This window comes from Aythya fuligula, chromosome 3 (genome assembly GCF_009819795.1).
Source record: "Aythya fuligula isolate bAytFul2 chromosome 3, bAytFul2.pri, whole genome shotgun sequence".
Lineage (NCBI taxonomy): Eukaryota > Metazoa > Chordata > Aves > Anseriformes > Anatidae > Aythya > Aythya fuligula.
The window spans coordinates 7,294,864-7,317,961 of NC_045561.1; the positions used below are offsets into that span (position 1 = coordinate 7,294,864).

General features: G+C 38.5%; 1 protein-coding gene across 1 annotated transcript in view; it reads right to left on the minus strand.

The window, feature by feature from the left end:
• The window catches only part of MACROD2 (mono-ADP ribosylhydrolase 2), an 857,094-nt gene that overhangs the window by 597,126 nt on the left and 236,870 nt on the right, over positions 1-23,098 (minus strand). Inside the window, exon 5 of the mRNA XM_032183905.1 lies at positions 1,191-1,307. Coding sequence (XP_032039796.1) covers positions 1,191-1,307 — 117 coding nt within the window. The remainder of the gene's footprint in view (positions 1-1,190; positions 1,308-23,098) is intronic.

A 23,098-nucleotide genomic window follows, 5' to 3' on the forward strand; every position in this document is an offset into this window, starting at 1 on the left:
TGAAATTTCATAAATAATCATTAATGGGGTCAAACTATGTATAAAATATAGCAAAGGTTTTTTGTTGTTGTTTTTTGTTTGGTTGGTTGTTTTTTTTTTTTTTTTTTTTTTTAACATGTGGTAAAACTATGTGTAAAATAAAGTTTTCCCACATGCAGCAATTAGAACTCACTGTCAAGGAAGTAATTGGTAGTTCTCATCATAGTCATTATAGAAGGTGTCAACAAATGACTAGAACACTTCTTTACCTATGGCATTAAGGGCCACAGGAACTTAACAAGATGCCCATTTCTGCAGTATGCATTTGATTTTATGTGGAAACAGCCTGAAATGAATTAAGAGAACAGATCTAAATACATTTGAATGAGGCGTGTTCCTAGTGCAGACTGCATATTGAAAAAAAAAAAAAAAATGCTTGATATTTGTATCATCATTTCTTAACATACTTTTTTTTAGTAAAATCCAAACTTGAAGAGATCTCCTACATTTGATTCTTACATAACAGTGTCCAACCAACATGGTGTCAACATGTTAATTTTTTCCAAGACCAGCTCAACAACTATGCAGCAAGGTGAAATTGCCTTCTTCCTATTTAAAATAAGGAATTTTGGCAATTCCACTTTGAAAGTGCAAAAACATTCCAGCACCGAGCTGTACTCTGCCGAAAGCTAAAGTGTGACAGATGCCTTCACAGTAATTGCCAATCAGCCTCTGCGTAGCAGCTGAAAACACAATACATCATTTTGATCTCCTCAGCTCTCAAAGTATTCACAATCAAGGAATCTGCATGACGAATATGAAATATGCAACATTTCCAAAAACTGTCTCCATGGAACTTAAATATGATAATGTATATTTTGTTCATACTTCTTAAAGCATTTCAAATCCTTTATTATGCATATGAAAGGATGTTTTAGCTTGCAAAAAAAAAAAAAAAAAGTAAACATGAAAGATGCTTTATATTTTTGAAACATGTAAGTTTTCATTGGGTAACATAGGTGAAATAATCATTGAGAAAAGCCTGAATTGCTTTGAGGGGAAGGCATTATTACAGAACATGCTTAATTAAGTCCCGCTGCTAATTTTGTAAAATGAATACCCTGTTGAATTAGACTACAGGGAAATAAAGCATGCACACCAGCTCCACGTGCTTAAAACAAAAAGAAAATGTTGAGAAGGAGTCGACTTACATTTTGCAGGTAGTTCGTATCCACACGTAATTTTTGCTTGTCCAGTCTCACAGCCACTCAGGTTGCGGCATTCAGCAACTAAACAGGGCCCAGCAGCTCTGTGTATGCAGCCGTCCACTACAAAAGCAAACCCAGAAACTTCTGTTTATTAAAAGCTAGTCTTAATGTTGTATTCACACAAATGTATGGCCACAAACATTTACTGCTCATTTTTAAACGCAGAGACCTACAGATCTATAAGCAGGCATTCAAGTATATACAAACATTTTTCTGCCAGAATTAGTCAATGTTTACCAGAAAAATAGTATTTAGTAAACAGCTGCTAACTGGAAAGAAAACATTACAAAAAGGTAAAGCAGAATTAAATTTTCCATAACAGAAAGTGGTCTTATTCAAAGCTCAAAGAAATTCTTACTACCAATTATGAAAATAAAATTGATGCCCAGCTAAATACCAAACTGCCTTGTACTACAGAGCTGTGATTCTTCTACAATTATGCAGGCTATTTAATGTCAGTGTCCTGTTAATGCCTTATACAAAAAATCCAATAATAATGCTTATGGATTTGAAATTTACAAAAATACCTTGTTTTGACCTTCCTCCTTTTCTTTTTCTCTTTTGTTTTGCATTATTCACTCAATACTTTGGAGTTAATTAAATAATAATTACTAAAGGTTGCAGCTAAGTATGCAAGAAAATTAGGAGAGTGCATAGATCTTTTTACCCTCAGGAGCCAGGAAAAGAATAGTAGCAGCAGCAAAGTTTAAAAAAAAAAAAAAAAAAGGCTGCTGGCACAGCATTTTTGCTCACTCAACATGCAATCAAAGAAATCATTTACTGTAATTATAGCAAAAAAAAAGTTTAAGAAAAGGGAAACAAACAAACAAAAAAGGAAATAGTGTGTGCACCAACACAGCAACTACAAGAAGGCCCTAAGTCAGCAGCAATGATGAAGTTCCAGTACAGACAATAATCACCGTATAAATTACGCTATCAATTCAAAAAGATAAAATAAACTGAAGCAGAAACGCTAAACAAATACTTGTGCAGACACGAAACACAGATTCTGTATTTGCGTTGTTCAATATTTTACTTTGTCTTTAACCAGTTCAACTCTACAACAGTTCCCAGCAGCATGTCTGAAATGATTAAAGCAAAAGAAGTTTGAAAAGTTAATTGGAGTTGGGATTTCAAGAGATGCACATAATCTATTCACAGCCTAACTTGTGTACCTCTCTACAGGCTACTACAGAAACGCTTGGACCATCCAAGGCTTGGCCACTTGGCTACTCACTGTGAGCCAGGAGGCAGGGAGCTCAGGAAGCTCCCTCACCCCGGAGTCATTTCTGAAGCTGGAATGGAAACGACAACTTTCTGCATGAGGGCACAGCTGGGTTTGCAAGGTGTTGCACCTTTCTCTGAACCCATCTGTCCCTGAGTTGAGGGGCAGATAACGCCTTTATCTGAATTAGGCCTTCGACTGAGTGTTAAAATTGTGGCTATCTGTTGGGAGGTGTTCTCTGGCAGGGTTAATACTCAGATGACACAGTGAAATCAGATAAGCACTTGCTTATAATTCTCCATACTCATCCTGGACGCTGCACCACTGATTTTCAAACCATCATTTTGAAATGCTCTGTATTAGACAGAAAGATAATTACAGAATCACGTGTTGTTCCACCTTCAATGTATTTTCTGAAACCTTCTCATTGGGAAGGATGTGCTTGAGGAGCTGTAAGCATGTTGTGCACCAACTACGCCAAGATGCCAAGTCTTACTCCTTACCTTAACTGAACTTTTGCTTTTAACGTGCCCAACATCTCTGCTCAACAGACTCCAGGATGTTAATGCAAGAATAATATTTTGTGACCTCAAGGGGAAAAAAGAATGCTGGAAATCTATCCTGTGCTTTTAATATCCTATTTAATTATTTTAGCTTAATTACTAAGTGCTTTTCCAAACCAAGCAGGATAAGTAAAACAGAATGCGTTGAAACCTCAAGTATATTTTTATAAGCACCACTACCACCACCATCTCTACCAACATTACTGTTTCCTGAGACATTAACATTAAAAAAAAAAAAAAAAAAGAGCACTAATGCTTAGCACTAGCACTTTATGTGCAACCCTCAACAAAGGAAGAAGTCTTTCACCTCGGGAGCACTGGATGGACAAGGACTCAAATCCATGCAGTTACCCCTTGGCAGCGGATTAAGCATTTCCAGCCCTGAGCAATTTCTTGTCCCTAACCGCTAGGCACCCTGCCTTTAGCTGTGTCTGTACAATTGCTTGTTCAGCTACCCTCTCAACCAAATCATATGGATAAATCAACCTCTTTTTCACAAAATTGCATTCATTTTCACCCAGATCCAGCTCAGAGCACAGACAAATAACAAAACCCGCAAAAACAAACCATCGCTTCTGATGGGGAAGTGGAAGCACAGCTTTGCCCCTTCTAAATGCACAGCGCATTGCATTAGCAAACCACGTGCCAGATCGACTGCGATGGCCAACAGAAAGGCAGTCGCAGCTCCGCAGCCATAAACCATCTCACGATGGAAGAAGCGAGCTCTCAGTGCACACCCAACCAAGGCACCGATGGCCTGTCACGGCTTCCTGGAGCTGGCTCCCCACAGGTCCTCTCCGAGCCTTAGTAATCGGAGCAGCCTCCAGAAGGATGAAAAGGTAATTGAAAAAAATTGAATTCTTAACTGAGGCAAATCAATTCTATCATAACCAATTTTGACATATGACAAGGAAAATGGAAGACATCTGCCAAAAACAAACAAGTAGAAGTGCATGCTTCTCTTATAAAGATGGCTTAACAGAAAATGATTGAATACTCTGGACAGGCATAGATGGAAACTGAGACATTAGCATTTGATATACTTCAGTGACCGCACAGAAGAATGATTTTTGAAAAAAAAATAAATCACTGTTGTCTAAATAACTTTTCTTCTACCATAGTTATGAAATACTTGAGCAAGATGACCTCTGATCAATGTGTACATTTTCCATTTTATACAACGAGAACTCAGTAAATCATACTAGAAACATCCTATATTTCCAATAATATATACGTGACACAACTTTGATAATCCTTCTAGCACAAACCCAAGTAGTGAAACATCTTGCTAAATATGAGCGCTGCATAACATAAAGAAAAAAAAAATGGCAAAGATAGAGTAAATTATCAAATCTAAATGTGATACTTCAGCCTCTGCTAAAACATGCCTTCACTGTATTAATTCAAAAAATCATGGAGAGGCCTGCACAAAACATTCATGTGAGCTATTTTGTTTCCTGAGAGAGGGCACTGACTAGCAATATAAGTGTACAATGAAGTAAGCATTGTTAAGAGGATAACTTTATGGAAATTACAGATAATGCAACAACCTCAGGAGGGAAAAATGATGTCCAAAGATATATTGTTATTGTGTGGTAAGGAGGAAGAGATTTACATGATAATAATGGCATGCTGACAAATTACTTTTGTAGGAAAGTGAAGAATCTTTGATATATTGATTTCAAATACTTCATCTGTATCATCAGTTTGATATATAGGTGCTCATCTGCATTTTTTAAAGCAGATTTAGAAAACGTAAAGCCACAACCCACTGTTCCTTTCCTGGAATTCCTTTGTGCAGCTGCCTGTAAAAACCCAGGCACTTTACTTACGCTCAGATCTGACTTGCATCATGTGACAGTGATAAGAAATTAGGCATTATCACTGTTTTCTACGACCAGTCAAAAACGTCATTTTGCTCAGAAGACATCACTCTGCTTCATAATTTGCCTATTTTCTACAGGCTGTCTTCCTGCCCAGGTTTATGGAAACCACGTATATGCATAGTTGGGGTCATTTATATACCCAAGCGAGCTGTCATCTCACAACTACAGAAAAGATGTGGGAAAACCCCAGACAAAACTATCTAGCTGACTAGAAATCACGCCTCTGGTCTGCGTGCTGAATAATTGACATTTCTAGGTACTGGCAAGAGTTGAAGGCAAGTCTTACAGGCAAGGCTGCTAACTGTCCTTCTGGCACTGTGCTTCTTGATATGATTTGCATGCTTATAACCAAGTGATTTCTAAGGATTTTTGACCGCACTCTGACTAGATGAGTTGTGACTGGGGCAGGAGGTGCTGCCAGAGAGGCAGCAGCGATCTGCGGGATGGTTCCTCTTCTTTTCTGCACCCCAACAGTCACCCTGAGATAGGATAAATGTTTGGGAGGAAACACACAACACTTCTACTTTCAGATGCCTACAAAGACTTAAGCTGGTTGAGTTGTGCTTTTAAATGTGATCCAGTTACTCACTGCACTGCCATGCGTGGAGAGCCAGCAGAAATGGGGTTTCTGTATTTACTGCTTCATGCTGCCTCGGCTGGAGAAGCACGTGGAAGGGGGTCCTTAGTCTTGAAGGTGTATGTATAGGAATTACATTTTGAGGGCTGAAGAACGGCTCAAGGAGCTTGAGATTTAGCGCTGTACTTGAAGTAGTTCATGCTGGCGTAAAGCTATTAACAGTACTACCCCAACATTTTTTCATTAAAAATAATATTAGCAATCACTTTGCACGCATCCATAAGCTTTAGGAGTCACCAGGGACAGCACTCTGTTCTCCCAACAATTCAGCAGAAGCTGCTAATGAAGAAAAACTCTTTCTGAAGCTACTGCAGTCAATGGTGTTGGTTGCACAAAAAAGTCGCCAGAAAATAATTGCTTAAAATACATGGACAAAATTAAGTTTCAAAATAAAATTCCTAGGCAAAATGAGAGTGTATTAAGAACAATGAGTTTAGGAAAACGTGGGCATCTTTGAAAACAACTCTCGACACTACTGGACACTACAGGATGCTAAGAAGTTAAATCTCTTCTTATCTAATTTCTTGTAAAGCAACTACATTTGTTCTCCAGAATTAAAGGGTTAAAGTTAGATAGTAAAAATAGCTAATTTACTAATGCACAATGTAGAATAAATCTAATTCTTAGAGAAAATCTCTTAAAATTGCAAATGAAGCAAAAGCACAGGAAACAGAGACTTAAGGGTATCATGGGATGCTGCTTTTTAAAAAAATAACCTCAGCAAAACCAGCCTTGCGGTGCAGATGGTAATAAAAAAGGGTAAGGTAATCAAACACCACAGCAAAATAATACAACCCCCCCCTCAGCCCCTGGGAATAATAAGCCCCAAACTTCTTTTGTGACCTTGCATCTGAGGCTGGGTGAATTCAAGTTATGGTGTAAACAACATATGCAGACTTATCATGTTATATTTCAAGAAACTATATACTCTTTTTCCATAGTAATTCCTGTTCTTGGTGCTTTTCCAGATCTTTTTGTTTCTGGTTTTCACCAGGAAATTCAGGAGATTTACTTATTTAAGCAAGTTAACGGTGCATGATTTATCTATGAAGCCTTACTGTTCTTCCACATGGTAAATGCCAGGAGTGAATCAAACCAGAAAAATGTTATTATAACAGATACATCGCTCAGGTCACACGAGAGGAATCCGCTTTGCCCCAGCTGCAGCACACCTGTGTTATACACATCCTCAGTACTTGTGGTCCTTTCAGAAAGCTCACTGCAGGAACGCACGCTAAAGTGAGGACAACAAAAAGCCCCACAAAACTGGTAAAGCGCCTCTAGGAAGCTCACTGGAATCAAGTACTGGGAAAGGCACAACTGCACCTCCGAGACTGGTGTCATGGGGAAATAAATCCTGCACAGCACGAGACAACAGCTGCTGGTCTAATGAACAAAGGTGGGGATCTTAAAAAGATTACTACACAGATGCCAGTCGGCCGCCGCTGCTAGAAACGGCAGTTTATATTACAGAGATGGCCTCTGCCATGGGGAAGTTTAATGAACTGAAGATTTTTAATCAATGCACTGGTTTATAGGCCTCCAACATAATTAATTTTAAATACTTTGCATTTATACAGTACCTTCCAGCCAGCAACTGAAGGAGTTGAAAAGCACGATCTGACTTAGCCTTAAAATTCTCCATTTTAAAAACAAAAACGCAGATGAACTGTGTATTTTGAGATGGCTGCTTCACTGAATTAGATTCCTGTCTCACCGCAGACAATCAAAATTTGCAGTTTTTCTTAAATACTAGCTTTCATAGATTCTTACTGCCTATGCCTGAGTTCAACCAAGACAGAACCGAGAGTTCAAAACCCCGAAGTTCACGCTACTGGTTGGGTGTCAGTTCCCATTCTCTGTACAGAACCTGTCTTCAGCTAAGAATCTGCATTTCCAATTGCACAAAGGGCCTTGCTGTGGCCAGAAATAAAACTCTGGGTCCAGCCAACACCAACCACTAAACCATGCTGCAGAGGGAATTTCATGAAATAATAGTAAGTAGTAAAAACATTATTCCAGTACAAACAGCAAGGAACAAGCCTACTTAAAGCAACGGCGTATCTTAGCTTTATTGTAAAGTCATCCCTGGGAAACTTATATTTTAGAATATTGTTTAGATGAGATCCTTCAAATTTACCATTAAAAAACAGCAGGTTTTGCCTGCTAAGGTGAAAAGTTTTTAAAACCAACTCAACGCTTTATGATAAGACTGTCCTTAATCTGGATATGGTTCACACTGAAGGATAGCCAAAGCAGCTGCACAACCCAACACAATCAATGTCCATGTCAAAATAAAACTCATTTACTCATGGGTCTGTTAAATGTTAAGTATGTGCTACAATTATTGCATAAAATCAATCGTTCTTACTTTGAAAAACATGAAAGAATAACAATGGTAAACTCACATTTTCTGGCAGATATCTTTGTTTTAGTCAAATATCTTGGGGGTAACAAGCTCAAATTAAAACTATACGAAAAGCTGAGTAAAAGTTGTGTCACATTAACGATGACAATTGGTAAGTCCCTTCTGTAACCAACCAAGCAACAAATACTGCATGCGTTTTATCTCATACTTGGGACGTCATCTTTCTTAGTCTCCAAGAGCTCCACTTCAATTCTGTAGACAGAGTTATAATGTCAATAGGATTCACACTTTTGTCAGCCCACTCAAGCAGCATAAGGGCTCTGAGAAACATGGGTCTGATAAACCTGTCTGAATGTCACACTTTTGGCAGTAAAAAAAGAACTAGGAAAGGCTCCAATAGTGTTTTTCCAGTTTTTCCCAGTCCAAAATCCTGACATTAAGGCATGTGTGAAGGAACCATCCACTTCCTTTTAATTGTGTTAATGTTGAGACACCTGACACACCACAGTCTTCTGCAGATGGGACTGAGACAGCTAAGCCTGAAATACCTCGCTGTGGCAAGCGGACAAATTGCATGTTGCTGTTTATTCATAAGTGAAGTAAGAAACTAAGTCAGGTGAAATTTCTGGCTATTCTGTGCTACGACACCAAATTCAGTTCATGTTTAGCTGAACTTGCTTCCAAAATTGACATTTCTTATCTTAAAAAGCTGCAAAGTTTGTTTATTTTTTTTTTTTTTTTTTTTTCAAACGTAGTATCATCCTGAAGAAATGAGACTGGTGACTCCAAAATCCTTTCCTCAGGCTCCTGGGCAGTCACAGTACCTCACTTTCAGCTGGATACCGCATAGGCAAACAGTCCGCACTTCATTTTGATGCTAGGAAGCCTACTTATTTTATTTTGTCCTGGATTTCCATTCATGCTACTGTGCTATTATTACAAGACCCTCATTATTAAAAATTAAAAATATGGACCTGCTTAAGAATAGGACTGTGTGGGGAAAAAAATAAAAAAGATAGAGATGTGTCCACCTGAAGAGGCAGGAAGTTGTGTGAGTAAATTAGTCATTGCTCTGCCTATTTCAGAGGTGCAAATATAATTGTTAGTTAAGCTTCCACCTAACATCGAGGTTTCTGCTCTACTTTGAACTTAGATGCAAATATTTAGGGAGATGACATAAGAACTCCTTTGCTTTGCTTACCACTTTCCACACAGAAAGTCAATGCTACCTGCACTAAGATGCCAGCCTCCTCCAGCCCCTTGGTGGTGTCCTTTTTAAACAAGCACCTCTGTGCTTCCTCCCTCAAGCACAGCAGAAACTCACAGCAAATAATCACGTTATTGCTTTTAAAAAATCACCGAAACTCTCTTTTGCCACGATGCCTATTAAGCTGTTAGGCTGCTACCTGGATATCAATCTCTGTCTAGAGCATAGATCTATGCAGTCAGTTTTTCCTCCTGCACTGTTCTGAAACATTAAGCTAAACTCTGAGGAACAGTAAAGAAACAAGTAGATAAAAAAATTAAAATAAAACACTCCTGAAAGAGCAATGAAAAAAAAAAAGTTACTAATGTTTTGATGCTGCATGTAAAAGAATTCAAGATGTAGGAACAGACGTACTGGTGAGACCCAGTGTCCACCAGCAACCCATCTCACATGATGGCCAATGGCAAATGCTTTAAAATAGAGGTTAAGAAGAGAGTAAGAAATTACCAGTGCTTCCATAAAATACTCTTCCAACTCTTCCATGTTGGCAGCTCAAAAGCCAGCAGGATGTCTTATCTATATCACCCCAAAATGCCTTTTTCTTTTTTAGCATTTTGTGAACATCTCAGATTTGTACACGCATTTGGAACTTTATCTTCCAATTTTATGTAGTCCTCTGTGTAATGTGGACAGAGCCATTAGCAAAGAAATTAATACTGCAGATTGTTCTGAGAAAAAGCATGACCTAGCTTAGAAAAACAGAATGAAATCAGTAAAAAAAAAAAAAAAAAAATGCAATTTTTTTCAGGAAGGTTTCTGTTTGGTTGGTTTTTCCCCCCATTTATAAGACACATAGCCAAGCATCATTTTCCCTTTGCTGTTTGTTAACTTTTTTTTTTTTTTTTAAGCAATACATCTTTCCCTCTTCTGCCGTTTTCAGCATTTTAGGGCTCTGTATGGAGAGAGAGGACACTACAGCAGCATGCTCCATTACTTCTAAATGCTTCAAAAATACTAAGTGCATGGGAGATGAGTTACATTAAACCAGGGTAGGTATTTGCATACTCAGAGTATAGTTATTAAGCAGTAATCGCACAGTGATTATACAAATTTATTCACTATGATCAGCTAACAGTTGTCAGGCACGGGTCAAGGATTCAGAGAGAACAGGCTACCAAGTAATAATTGTATGAGGATGGAGTGAAAGGGAGCCTTGTAACTGTTGTGCATCCTCACGGTCCAACAAGCTGCTGGCGTGTCATTCCTAAGTATTTTAGAGGTATACTGAAAACAAAGTAATGCCTAAAGTTACCCACTGCTGGAACCCAAGGGGGGTGGATCCAATAGCTCCCCTTCCCTTAAAAATCTTGCAAGAGAAAGGTGAGCAGATGTGCAAAGAAAAAGCTTTTATGACTTAGGACTTCAAATATTACGTTCTAAAAACTTTGCAATGAGCTTGTTTGTTTTCAAGAGTTTTCTCTTCCCTTCTCCTCTAACCCATACCGGTTCAGCTTGACTATTTAGCATCAGCAAATCTCCATGCAGGTTTAGGTGATGCACAGACCACAAGAGACAAGACGAAGAAACTACTATAGGAAAGATAAGTTGCAGAAGGGACTACATCCAGTTCGGAAGGCAGTGGTTCTGTGTATGTTCTGCATGTCCCCATTCCCACAGAAAAAAATCTCTTAGCTTCACAGGCTTCGCTTCATCAGTGAGGCATTTAGTTGTCCCAGCAGGCAGAGTCACTAAGAACAGGATGGGTTTTGCACAGGTTACACAGTCTTCATGGAGATCTTTGAAAATGGAGAAAGTCCCTGAGATAGACTGAATTCAGTGAGAAACCCCAGGTACACAGCAAGCACTGCAACAGCATTAATAGTGACAAATACTGACAGTTACGTTACTCTGGTTAACATCAGTCTAAGCCAAAGTCTATAGTTTCCTTTTTCGTAAGAACTTTATTAATTAAAACTTAAGATGCATCTGTTGCATAGATTACTATGAGGTTATATCCATTAGATCAGATTTTTATTTTTATACGTAGATATATATTTTTGAAGTAAAGGAGTTGGCTTGAAGGTGAGCCACCACGACATACAAAGGACTTCAAAAACACAGGGATTGTGGGAACTCAGAGTTAGGGCAGCAGCTGGAGTATACAAAGGAGTAGGACTAAGTATCAACAAGCAGATATCCTCTTGCTTACAGTACGGCTTAGCAGCTATAGGAATACTCTGAATTATTTATTGAGTACTAGCTGTTTTTCTTATTTCCTGGACCATTTTCACGTGTGCTAATTTACTTTTATCGTGCACCACTGAAGGGAGGAATCTTGGTTGAGATGCTTCTCAGTCTGCAATCATGGAGTCCTCCCAATTTGGAGTGCCAGCTGAAGCCAGATTAATTAACAGTATTAATTATACAAAAATCGCCTTGCAATAGGTAAATCCCATTGAACACACTATTCAACTGGAATAAATACAAGGGAAGAAAAAGGTAAACACTAGATTAACCAGAAAATGATGTCTGAACAAAGTTATTTCAGACCGTGTTTTAACACAAGCATTACAAATAGGAATAAAAAGTTTCAAATACTTCATCCTTTTGTTGAGAAGCTATGACAAATCATACGTGCAAAAGATCTAAGACAAATGCTTGCCAAAGGGTAACTTGGAAGATCTAGGACACAAACAGCATTCAGCAATGTTGAATTATCAAATATTTTCCAGCAACATGCAAAAAACGTCACAAATATGAAGTACAATTTCCCCAACAAAGAGTATCATATCCTGACAGAGACTCATGCAACAAATAAAATGCAGGAGGAGAACTATTTGCTTTCACTAATTTGTCAGATTTCATTGCAGAATCTGACAAACGTATGAAAATGTTAGAGGCATCAGCACAACTTCACCACATAATTGTTGGTATGTGGAGTAAAGGGCATAAACCCCCACCCTCCAACCCTGCCTTCCTTTTCCACTCCTGGACAGACTGACTCTGACAGGCAAGTTCTGTTTCCAAGGTAAATGGAAAAGCATTATACGAAGCCAGGATTTTCAAATATATTCATATAATACATATAATGATCAAATGCAATTTCAGTGACTGCATAGCCATGGTTAAAAATAAATTGAATAATAACCAGAATTGTTTTTTTCTTTTTAATTTATCTAAGGTCAGAAGAAACAGCAAGATAATGGAAATAGTGTTGGACAAAGAAATGCCTCCCACATTGCCCACTGTACTTGTTTTTTTTGCAGTGCAATCACTTTGAACAAAAAAACAATTAAAAAAAAAGGAGAAGGACACAAAGCCTAATAATAGTAGGTGACCTTTAGAGTTAATCGAAGGCTCACTATCCAGAAGTTGCACAGGGAACCTCTCTGTGCTGTTCCTGTCCAGCCCTGCACAGGTCCATACCCAGCAGCCTGTTTAATCAAGTCCCACACAAGCTTTTTTAACCTACAAGAAAGGTAAGCCTGTAATTAATGAACTTATTACTTATCTGAGTTGGCTGCAGCCCTCCTTATGTTCCATGAGTTGTGGGAAGCGAAATTAAAGTACTAAGCACAGCTTAAAATTACAGTCTAATAGTTCTCAAGTAAGAAACAAGACATCCCACTCAGATGGCTCTATCTACCAGTTCAGTAATTCTGGCAATTCCCTCCCAAATAACTTTATGTTTGTCCTAAAACACTATTAAAAGAGAGATAAGGAACAGAAGAACTAAAGAGCTGGTTAATCTGTGCAGCATCATTATGTATTATTTAGTTTAATATCTTCTTGTAGTAAATACAAAATCATTATGTGCCATTTTCTTCAAGAGAACATTGTAGTAAATTTGGTGTTGCAACAGAACCATTAAAGTATAATAGTGTACACAGAAATATTCTACTGATTAGCAAGCAAAAATATGTAATTATAGCCACAGTGTGGGACTCAGTTGGCTGGTGTTTTATTGCATACTGCTTTGTAAGACTACTTTGCTGCCAAAACTAATGAGGAAAATACTGAGTTGTTACTTCCAGTTGTACTAGAGGTTTTTGTCTTGATTTTATTGACATTTATAAAGCGATCATCACATGTAACAAACAAGCCACAGTGCCAGCACTGTGAGCTGCAGTCTACAGTAATTAACGAGTAAACACCATCAATTCCATAGCAATGTTCCATGGATAAGTAAAGTATCAACTGGATTTTAAGAGGTAATTCTGAACAACAATTCACCCACAGCGTCTCAAGTTCTCCGCAGTTTGAGCGGTATTAACAAAGGAGTACTGGGGCACTGAGACACCACTTTAAAAGGGAAAAGCAGCTCAACGTTAGCCCATTAAAGCTGCAATAAACATACTCAAATGCATCTCTGTCCAACATATAAAGTTTTGACAAAACCACATATGATGATAAGTAGGAAGACTGAGCAACATACATCTTGTGATACGTGGTATTATACTTAGGTCTCCAGATTTTCCTTTCCAGCTTTCTTTTAAAAGGGGAAAAGGTACATTTCTAGCATTTTACAGAAAAGATGGAAAGTCCTAGTTTATAAAGCTTGCACAGAAATAAAGATAGCAAAGAGTTCATCGGTTTCTGAAAAGTTACGTCAAATTTTAAGCCAGACTCATTAACATTATTGGTTTTCTTAGCCATATGTGGTTCATATCTAAATGCAGCCTGACACCGCTAGAAACAAGTGATCATTCTAATCTGCCAAAGAATAAAGCGAGAGGGCATGTAATGTGGGCTGTAGATACCGAAGCTCCGAAGACTGCATCAGTGATAGACCCTGGGTATAGATTCCACTTCAAAGCCAGCTTCCTTTCTGGAAATGTACACGGGACACAATCTTTACCCCTATTAAAAAATAATCTGAACAGTTAAGTCAATGGTGTCAAATGCAAAATAAATTTCAACTTACTGTGTAATATTACTCCACCCACTGCCAGAAAGCATGCTTTTAAAACTTACTTTGTCTACTTACTTACATATTATTCAAAGGCAAGCTTGCAAATAGAATGTCACGCACAGGATTGTGAGAAGAAACTAAGGTGAATTTGGTAAGAAAGTTTGAAGAAGCATTGCAAACTGCTACCTACACAAAAGGCATATTAAGCCCCATGTTCATTTTTCTATCAAAATTTAGTATTTACGCTACATCTTCATTATCAAATACAGAGAACCAACAAGAGCACATCTGTGGAATAAAACAACTGGAGCTGAGAACCTGTAGTATAAACACTGCCCATGGCTCATGGTTTTTATTGGTGGCAAGGAGGTTTTTGTGTTGTTTAGTCTGGGGGACTCAGGGCTTCTTTGAGGGAACTAGTTCTTGTCTGGCCCATGGGCTGAATGCCAGTTTTCCAGTAGAATGATTGAGAGCCACATCTTCCAGTTTAGTTTTACCCAAACAAAACCTAGCTCATGTGCTTGATTACACTAAATAACAGAGCAGTGAAGCCAGCAAGGGGATCTCCTTCAAAGGATACTCTAGGCTCCAACTCAAACACCAAAGTAAATGCAGCCTTTATTTTTACTTGGGATTTATTGGAATTTTTCAGAAATTTTAGCAATGCCTGAGTACCTGCAAATAAAGGACAAAAGCCCCAATTTTCACACTCACATAAAACAAATTTCTGCTTTATAAGAGGGCAAAAGTTTTCTTACCGAGTCCAAACAACATGTGTGAATCAAAGTTCAGAAGATCAAAGTAGCAATTCACATCAAACCCGAACTCTGCACCAGCCACACACAGAAGCCAGCACGATAGGGTATTCATCCCTTAAGGTTTTAGTTGTAAACAGGCACTAACAAACAACTGAGCAATGGCAGAACAAAAACATTCAACAGCCACCCTAGGGTACAAGCATAAACAAGCCTTGTCTTAGAATGACTAATACGTTCTGCTTGCAGTGGTGATGTTAAGGATGAAGCGTCTGCAAGCAACAAGACTGAGGGAATGATGGAGAAGCACTTTGAAAGCATCGAGATGACTTACACAAAATGATCTAATGCCATAGTTGTACAGTTACGTCTGATGGGAAGATGGTGAGAAAAGTAATCCCCCCTCCCTTCACAAGATCATACATAAAATGTTATACGCTAAGTACTTCTGAAATACACAGATCAAACTGAATAAGCAAAACATGTGACTGGTGAAACACTTCATAAGACAGTCTCCAGAAGAGTTAGAGTTAATTTATAAACCTACACCATAAATATTTCATGCGTTGCAGTATTATCAAAAATCACACTAAAGAGAAGCTCATCGTGGTCCTATGGAAAAATAATACCTTTCACAACAGTAAACGGACATCTTAGATTTACTAGTTTTAATAGGATTCTTGTATTTTATTTTCAACATATATCCTTGTATAGAATCAGAGAATAACTTCAGCTGGATGGGACTCTGGAGGTCAGCCCCCTGCTCAACTTTTCTTTATAGAACAAAAGTGTGGCTGACATAGATCTGCCTTCTGCAGTGACAAAAATCTAGAGAAAAAAAGTTAAGAAGTTATTCTACCATCTAAAATCTTTTTATTGTTATTATATATATATGTATATATATATATATATTTTTTTTTACTAATTATGTTTATGCTCCAGGGTGAAACAACACCCAACACCTACGTGTTATTGAAAATAAATGCTTTCCAATTACTAAGATGGAAGAATGAAAGCTAAACAATAATTGGCACAAAAGGCTCGCTCAAAAACAGTCCCAAGATGACACCTATTCAGTTTGGCCAAGCACCTATTTGTGGTGATAGCAAGAACCACAAAAAAGAGGTGTAGCTTAAATATTAAGGAGGATGAAAGGCCTAAGCTGACAGCAAATACAAACAGATCCAAATACTCCAGTCAGACCTCCATTTGTGGAGGCCAGACTACGAGTTGTTATCTGCAGAAAGAAGTATGCATAATATGGGCAGGCACTGTAGTGAGAGGGATGAATGCAAAGATTCATAATGAAGGGTAATTTAAAGTCTCAAATCTCTCAATACGCAACATAGCATGATTCAAAAAAGAAAGGGCTGACTCTTAGCACAGATTTCAGCAGAGAAGCAGGGCTCAGATTCCTTTTCCTCAAGTCTATTTTATTTTTCTTAATTCTTCTTTTCTTTTTCAGTCAGAATATGTTTTTTTATAACTACCTCTTCTAATTAGAAGGAGAACTTCCTGATCTATTGACCTATTGCACAATATGATTTTAATTAGTTCACACTAGCATGCAATGCCTGGAGTTTAAGTATTGTTTTGCCTGAACAAATCTATTTGCCCACTGAAAGCATTCACATAAAGAACCAAACAAAAATGTTTTTAAAAATATTACTGTGTAAAATCCAGTGGAATATAGTTGCTTGCTGAACAGACTGCAGTAAAAAGGTGAGACTGACTTTCACAACAATCTGAAAGGCAGTTTTCTCCATTGAAATACATTGCCCACTTGATTTTTTGTTTAAAATTAATAGGGAATTTTATTTGTCAAGTACCAATATATTCTTCTGTCTCCATTAATGCCTTATGTGCATGTCAGCACAGATACAGATATTACAGGAATATTTGTTTTGAATAGATAACTCATTGAGCAATATTTTACAGACCAGACATAATTTGAATGCAAGAGTTTTCATCACATCAAAACAACTCCTCAAGGCTTTGCACAGCTTTTTTATTAGAGAATTTTATGTACTTTGCAAAGGAGATGAACACCAAGTATGGAAGTTAGGAAGGGAAACTGAGGGTAAAGCAATATGTGGCAATTTCAGTACCTTCCAGATTCTCCCCATGTCTCCACAAACTCCCACAACTGTGGTCTCCCCTCACTTGCTCTAAACTGAGTTCATCCATGACCCCCAACCTGGTTCTTTTTTGTTTGCTGGCAAGGTAAATAAATGCCCATGTGCTATACTGAATCTGCAGTACTGACCAGGCACGTGATGCCAACAAACTTTATAGTGGCTGAGTCTCCCTGGATTTCCTTACCTGAAGAGATGCATTAGCTTCTCTCTGGACATTGATTTTCAGAAACATGCAGAAAAAAATAAAAAATAAACTAGTTGTTTTGAGATCTGCAACCCTCTGTCAAACACATCTGCAAATAGCCAGTAGATCAAACAACATGTTGGGAATTAATTAACAGTAGGAAACAGACAGCAGGCAGACAGCCCAAGGAAACCAGAACATGAGTGTTTCAAAATTTGCAGCCTGGTCATATAGGATAGGGCATAAGCAGTGAGTAAATGGATAATATCATGTATTTGCTTTCCAGTTTGACAAGAAATCCCTGACAAAACTGTCTTTGGCTTCATGGAGCCCTGGTTTCACTATAACAATCTGCCCATCTGTGAATGAGTAAGTGAAGCGTGTCTACCTGTGGTCACGACATTTATGAAATGCTGCAGAGATCACTAATGTGATTGACAAGATGACTCAGTGAACATTGGGGTTTGAACTTCCACCCACCGCATTTATTGGTGGAATATTGACTGAGAAGTCATTCGGCCTTTTTTTTTTCCCCATGTTCAGCAGATTTGCTATCAAACAGAAGATGAGTTAGTGTTGCAAGCCTGACTACTTGAAAGTAACAAAACAGCTCCATGAGACGGCATTTGAAATTTGTTTGGATGCTATAGGGTTGGTCATTAAGAAACTAATAACATCCTCTTGATATTTAAATAGGTACCCCAGGAACACACAGAATAAAAAATGAAAAGAAAAAAAGTCTGGATAGCCATCTTCAATCTTTGCCTTCTATTATTCATAAACCTGCGGGTTTTAAAGGAGAATGTAATTATTTGGGGTTCTCAGAGAAACCTGGCCTAATTAAGTTTTAATTCCCAGAAATCAAGAGGTAAACTTCTTCCCTGCAAACGTGGTGCCACATTTCAGCAGCATTTCTCACAAAAGACAATGTTCTTTGGTAGCTCCGTAATGGATTTTGGTCCAAATCTGGCCCCTTGTTCATACTGCAACAGGCCTTTGTGATCCTGGAGACCAAGCAACCTGCTTGTCAACTAGAAAGGCTTCACCTTCATCACAGTAACCTCCGGAATCCTCTGAAGAATTAAAAATCACTGCAGAATAGCTCTAAAAATGCCCCTTTCTTCCTCTAAAAAATCTGTTTCTACTTACTGGACTCAGGATATGCTTAAACTTAAAGCGATGTATAAGTATCTTAACATTAAAATTGTATTACCTAGAGACCAGTGCCTTTTTAAAACAAACAAAAACAAAGAAAACGGTCAAATGGGTCAGAGAGACAGCAAGTAAGTGGAAGAGTAGAGATTCATATCTAAAGCTTTTCTTAGAGTATAAATGCTAGGGTGAGCCAGAAGACCCCAACAGGCAGCGTCACTGTACTCGTTTCCACCAGTACATTCCTAAATTAGTTTCAAGATCACAATAAGCATTCCCCACAATGCAGCAGACAGGAAGGGGAGCAACTCCTTGCAATACACAAAGCTCCTCCAGTCAGAAGACCACCCATGTTGCCATCAGCCTAGCATAAATGGCACTTCCTAAACGTATTCTGATCTTGAGCTTTGTGAGAGGAAGAGTTAAAATTGAAGCATCACTGAAAGGCACTCAAAAATAAGGCCTGCACAGGGCAGTCATCACGACAGTCAGCCAGGTATTCATGGCTCTGCTCCCACTTCTGCTACAGTAGGTGTGATTGTTGTACTTACTGTTTCCCCAGCTCTTGCGCTCCATTTAGTTACACCAGGCTGGATACCGCTTCACTACACATCAAAACAAAACCTGCTCCAAAGTGAAGCAGCAACAGATTTACAAAGAACAAAACGAGGCATATTTTTTCAAGAGCCCTCAAATTGGATGCAATAGCACACAGTACAGTACAGAGGGTAAATGTGGTTATCTGAAAGGTCTGTTCAAAAATGAGGCTTTTGCCAGCATTCTCTCCTGAATACTCAGACGCATGAGTGAACCCACAGAAGCATCATGCTAACTGCAGCACGTACTTTGCCTTGGCACAGGTACGGGAAAACAACAATTAAGCTTTTGTCAAGCATATCCCTTTTCCAAAAACAAACAAATTGTTCCTAAATACCTGTGTTGCCTATGTGCCTCTCTCGCACATATAGTTATATAGCCTCCCTTCTTAAAAGCGTACAAACAGCCAAATTGCTTTGTTAAACAAACAACTGTGTTTTCTCCCTCTCTTACTTCCGATTATTCAACATTAGAAAATAAAATGACAGTTATTAAGCAAATGATAAATGTTATCTGTTCATACAAAGACTGCTTTAGTGAATCAAAACGATTAACAGTTCCCAAGAGGATAAATGTAATTCTTTTATAATACTGAAGAGGAAAGCTACGCACACACACACACAGAAAAAAAAGTATAGATGTTATTAAACTCAGGAACATATGCACAGTTCCCCCAGAAGAGGCAATGAACATAGCTGACCTAACACAGTGCAGGTTAAAAATCATTGTAAAAATAATTTAATATGTGTAAGATTAGAAAACATGACATTTGATTTCTTTTCCTTATGTCTCAGATTCTGTTATGCCTCCAGTTGACTTTACCAAGTTGAAGAAATACTACAAATTTTATGTATAAACTTACCCTTGCACATTTTTTTTTTCCTACACAATATATTAAATGCCCTTTGTCCACAGCACTAAAGAATGGGAAATTAACTGAAAGTTACTTCTTTTCAAATACCCTCAACTCAACTCAGAAGATTCAGAAGCTGCAGAAGCGGAAGGGAAATATTTTGAAAATTCCTCTAGCATAGAAGATGATTGGAAACAATTGAAGTTATAATCTAGATGAGGATGTTCCACATTCTTCTGCCTTTTCAAACATGGCATTAGGATGTTTCTCTGATGTCTCTCGGAGAAAGAAACCAGCACGGCTTCTTCCGTGGAAGAACCAGCACGGCTTCTCTGTTTGGGGTAAAGCAGATCTCCTGATATCTGGAAGATATCCCTTGCTCTTACGATGACTTCCTCACCTACCAACACCGAAGTTGACAAAATGCCCATCAGTGGATTCATCAAAGACATAGAGAAAATGCTTTCTGATGTTTTTGCTATATCAGACCTTTTATGTATGTGACTAATACAAAGTTTCATATCCTAAAGTGAGTAATATTCTACAAGAGAATCAGAACATGTTTTTTCCTAAGAAAGAACAGAAGTACTTCTGGATAATGAGACAGGAAATGTGTAAATCCCATCCTTCTTTCTCGGTTAGAGAGTTTAATAAAGCAGCACTGTACTGTGGCACACCAATATATTTTGGCAGCATTTGGAAAGATAGCACCTCCTGAGCTGTGAGTGCCGTATTTTACTGCACCCTGTCAGGTTAGATAAAAGCTGTCTGCAACTTTTATATTTTTCCTAGACAGAAGAGTTGCACAATATTGCCAAGAAGCTTTAGAACTATACACGCTAGCCTATCACTACTGCCAAACGCTTTTTAAAATTATATTTCCCCCCTCTGTCTAAGAGGCGTCCTGGCAATTCTACAAACATTCAAGACAGCACCGTGCTCTCCAGCTACTCTGCAACACCCATGGAGAGAGGGCCTTGGAGAGCCTGACTCTGGAAACCAAAGTCTTGCAAATTCTTAAACTATTTATTAAAAAACCCTTTCTACATAGGAAATTCCTTTTCTATTTTTTTTTTTTTTCATTTTCCATTTAGACAATAAACACCCTTTAAAAATTAAGTTCCTTCCTTGAAAACCAAACCCGAAAGGAGAAAGGCACAAGGTAAGAGGAAGAGAGGAAATTAGAGCACAGAGTACATACGGCAATTATTTTAGCATGTTAAATATGAATGGAGAGGAGAGAAACTCCAGTTAATAGCAACCTGATTATTCCAGTAGGGCCACTTAGCAATAGTGATGGAAAGATATCACTTGCTTAACTAATGTTTGTAAAGTACTTCGCATTCCTCAGATAGAAGAACTACAGATACGCAGACTATCATCATCATTACACCGGTTGCCACTATGACTTTAGTAAATAATTAAAGGTTCTGACATGACTCCCGGTAGGCATATCATCATTGAACATCAAGGGGTGGGAGGAACTGACACGACCAATTCCCCTAGCCTGTATTTTATGCATAAGAAGGGATACCTTGTGACGCGGTGGGAGTGGGACCGCTGAGAGGGGCAGCTCGGTGCCAGAGTGGGGCGCTTGGCAGTGCTTCTGAAGAGGCTGCGGAGCTGGGTTAGGGCAATAAGGGATCTATAAGCTGGGGAGGTGAGCTGTAAGCATACAGATCGGATTTCAAAGCAGCCTTTCTTATACAGAAATTTGTGTTGTTTACTTTGTTGGAATCTCTGAAAAAGCATCTTCCAGTCCAGTGCTCTGTACCTTAAGGGGACAATGAGGCCTTTACCAGAAGCATTAATTAATTTTAATTACTCCTGCTGACATATTTTCTACAGAGTATAATGAAGGTACGTTTTATTACCAATTGAGGAATTTAAGTTGTTGGTTTTTTTTTGTTGTTTGGTTGTGTTTTTATTATTATTTTTTACATCAGAAAAATGTTCGATTATTTTAACAATGATTGAAGTAGGAAAGATAGGAAACATATAACAGAAAATGCATTAAATCCTGACTTTCAAACTAAGGAGGCATCTTCTTGAGTCTTCTTTCAGACCTTTTACAGTAAAGGGAATTTGATTTGACCTGTTTCTGCCCACATGATTCTGGCTACTCATCTATCAGACAGTACAAAAGTAGCATACAGCAGCATTGGGTAGCGGCGCAGTGAACAAGATGGAAAAGCCTGAAGTGAGAATACGCCTATTCCAACGCAGAGGATAAACAGTGAAGTTATGAGACACTTAATTTATGAGACTGCCATGTTTTTCAATGCTGAGGTGATTCATAAAATGATCTTGGGCAGACACGTCTGTCAATACTGGAACAAAGCTACATGCAAAAACATCACTTTAATTAAGTTCTTAGAGGATGTCCAGTGAGTTAAATCATATTAAATCACGTACAAAAAATGTTCTTATTTCACCTGACGTGTGTTTTCTTCCAGACATTCATCTTACAGGAGGAATACTAAAAGCAATGATAAAATGTTTTCTGTCTTCCTGTGTAGGAAAATGTTACTAGCAAGCTAGCAATTAAGTTCCACTGGATAATTACTGCACAATAGCTACTTCTATGTGGTACCCATGTAGTTGTATTCCTATATAAATATATTTATATATATATAAATATATATATATATGCACGTGTGTAATTCATCTCGAAGCCTTAGTATCAAGACGTTCCTTTAAAACATCTGATAATACGCCTGCTATAAAAGAAAGAAAGGAAAAAAAAAAAAAAAAAACACCAAAAAAGCACGTCATTAATTGCAACACAATCTGAAATTAATGGAGTTGATGTGTCAAAAAGCATCTCCTTGTGCTGAATGTGACCTTAAACCATGGCTGGAGCATGAATGAGAAATGCAAATAGGAAAAGAGAAGAGAACGATCTCTGCTGCATGCTACACTACTGCAGAAACCTGTTCGTATTGCAGACCCAAGAGCAAGAAGGGAAGCAAACTGGCACATGGCACTCACAACTGCTGGTGGGAAGGAACCCCGTGAGCTCCCGTAGCCCAGCCCCTCGCTCAGAGCAGGGCAATCTCCTGCTCCATCCTGGTTCCTCACACTTCAGGTGCCTGCAAATGAGCTGGTGAGAAAACCACCGTTTCGGGGGAGTGCAGCTCCTGCTGTCTCCATGCTGCTTCTCCCTCTTGCGTCACCTGCATGGAGAGCACTCACAGCCACCTCGGAGAGCAGGAGAGCATCAGGAGGAGACTGGTCAGCTCTGAGAAGCTGTGGGGGTGAAAATCCTAGCCACTGCTTGTAACAGGTGACCTCCCCACGCTCCTCCCATATACACCCAATAAAAAAAATGTGTTTCAGGCACCATGCTTTCCACTTAGGTAATGAGGAACGTT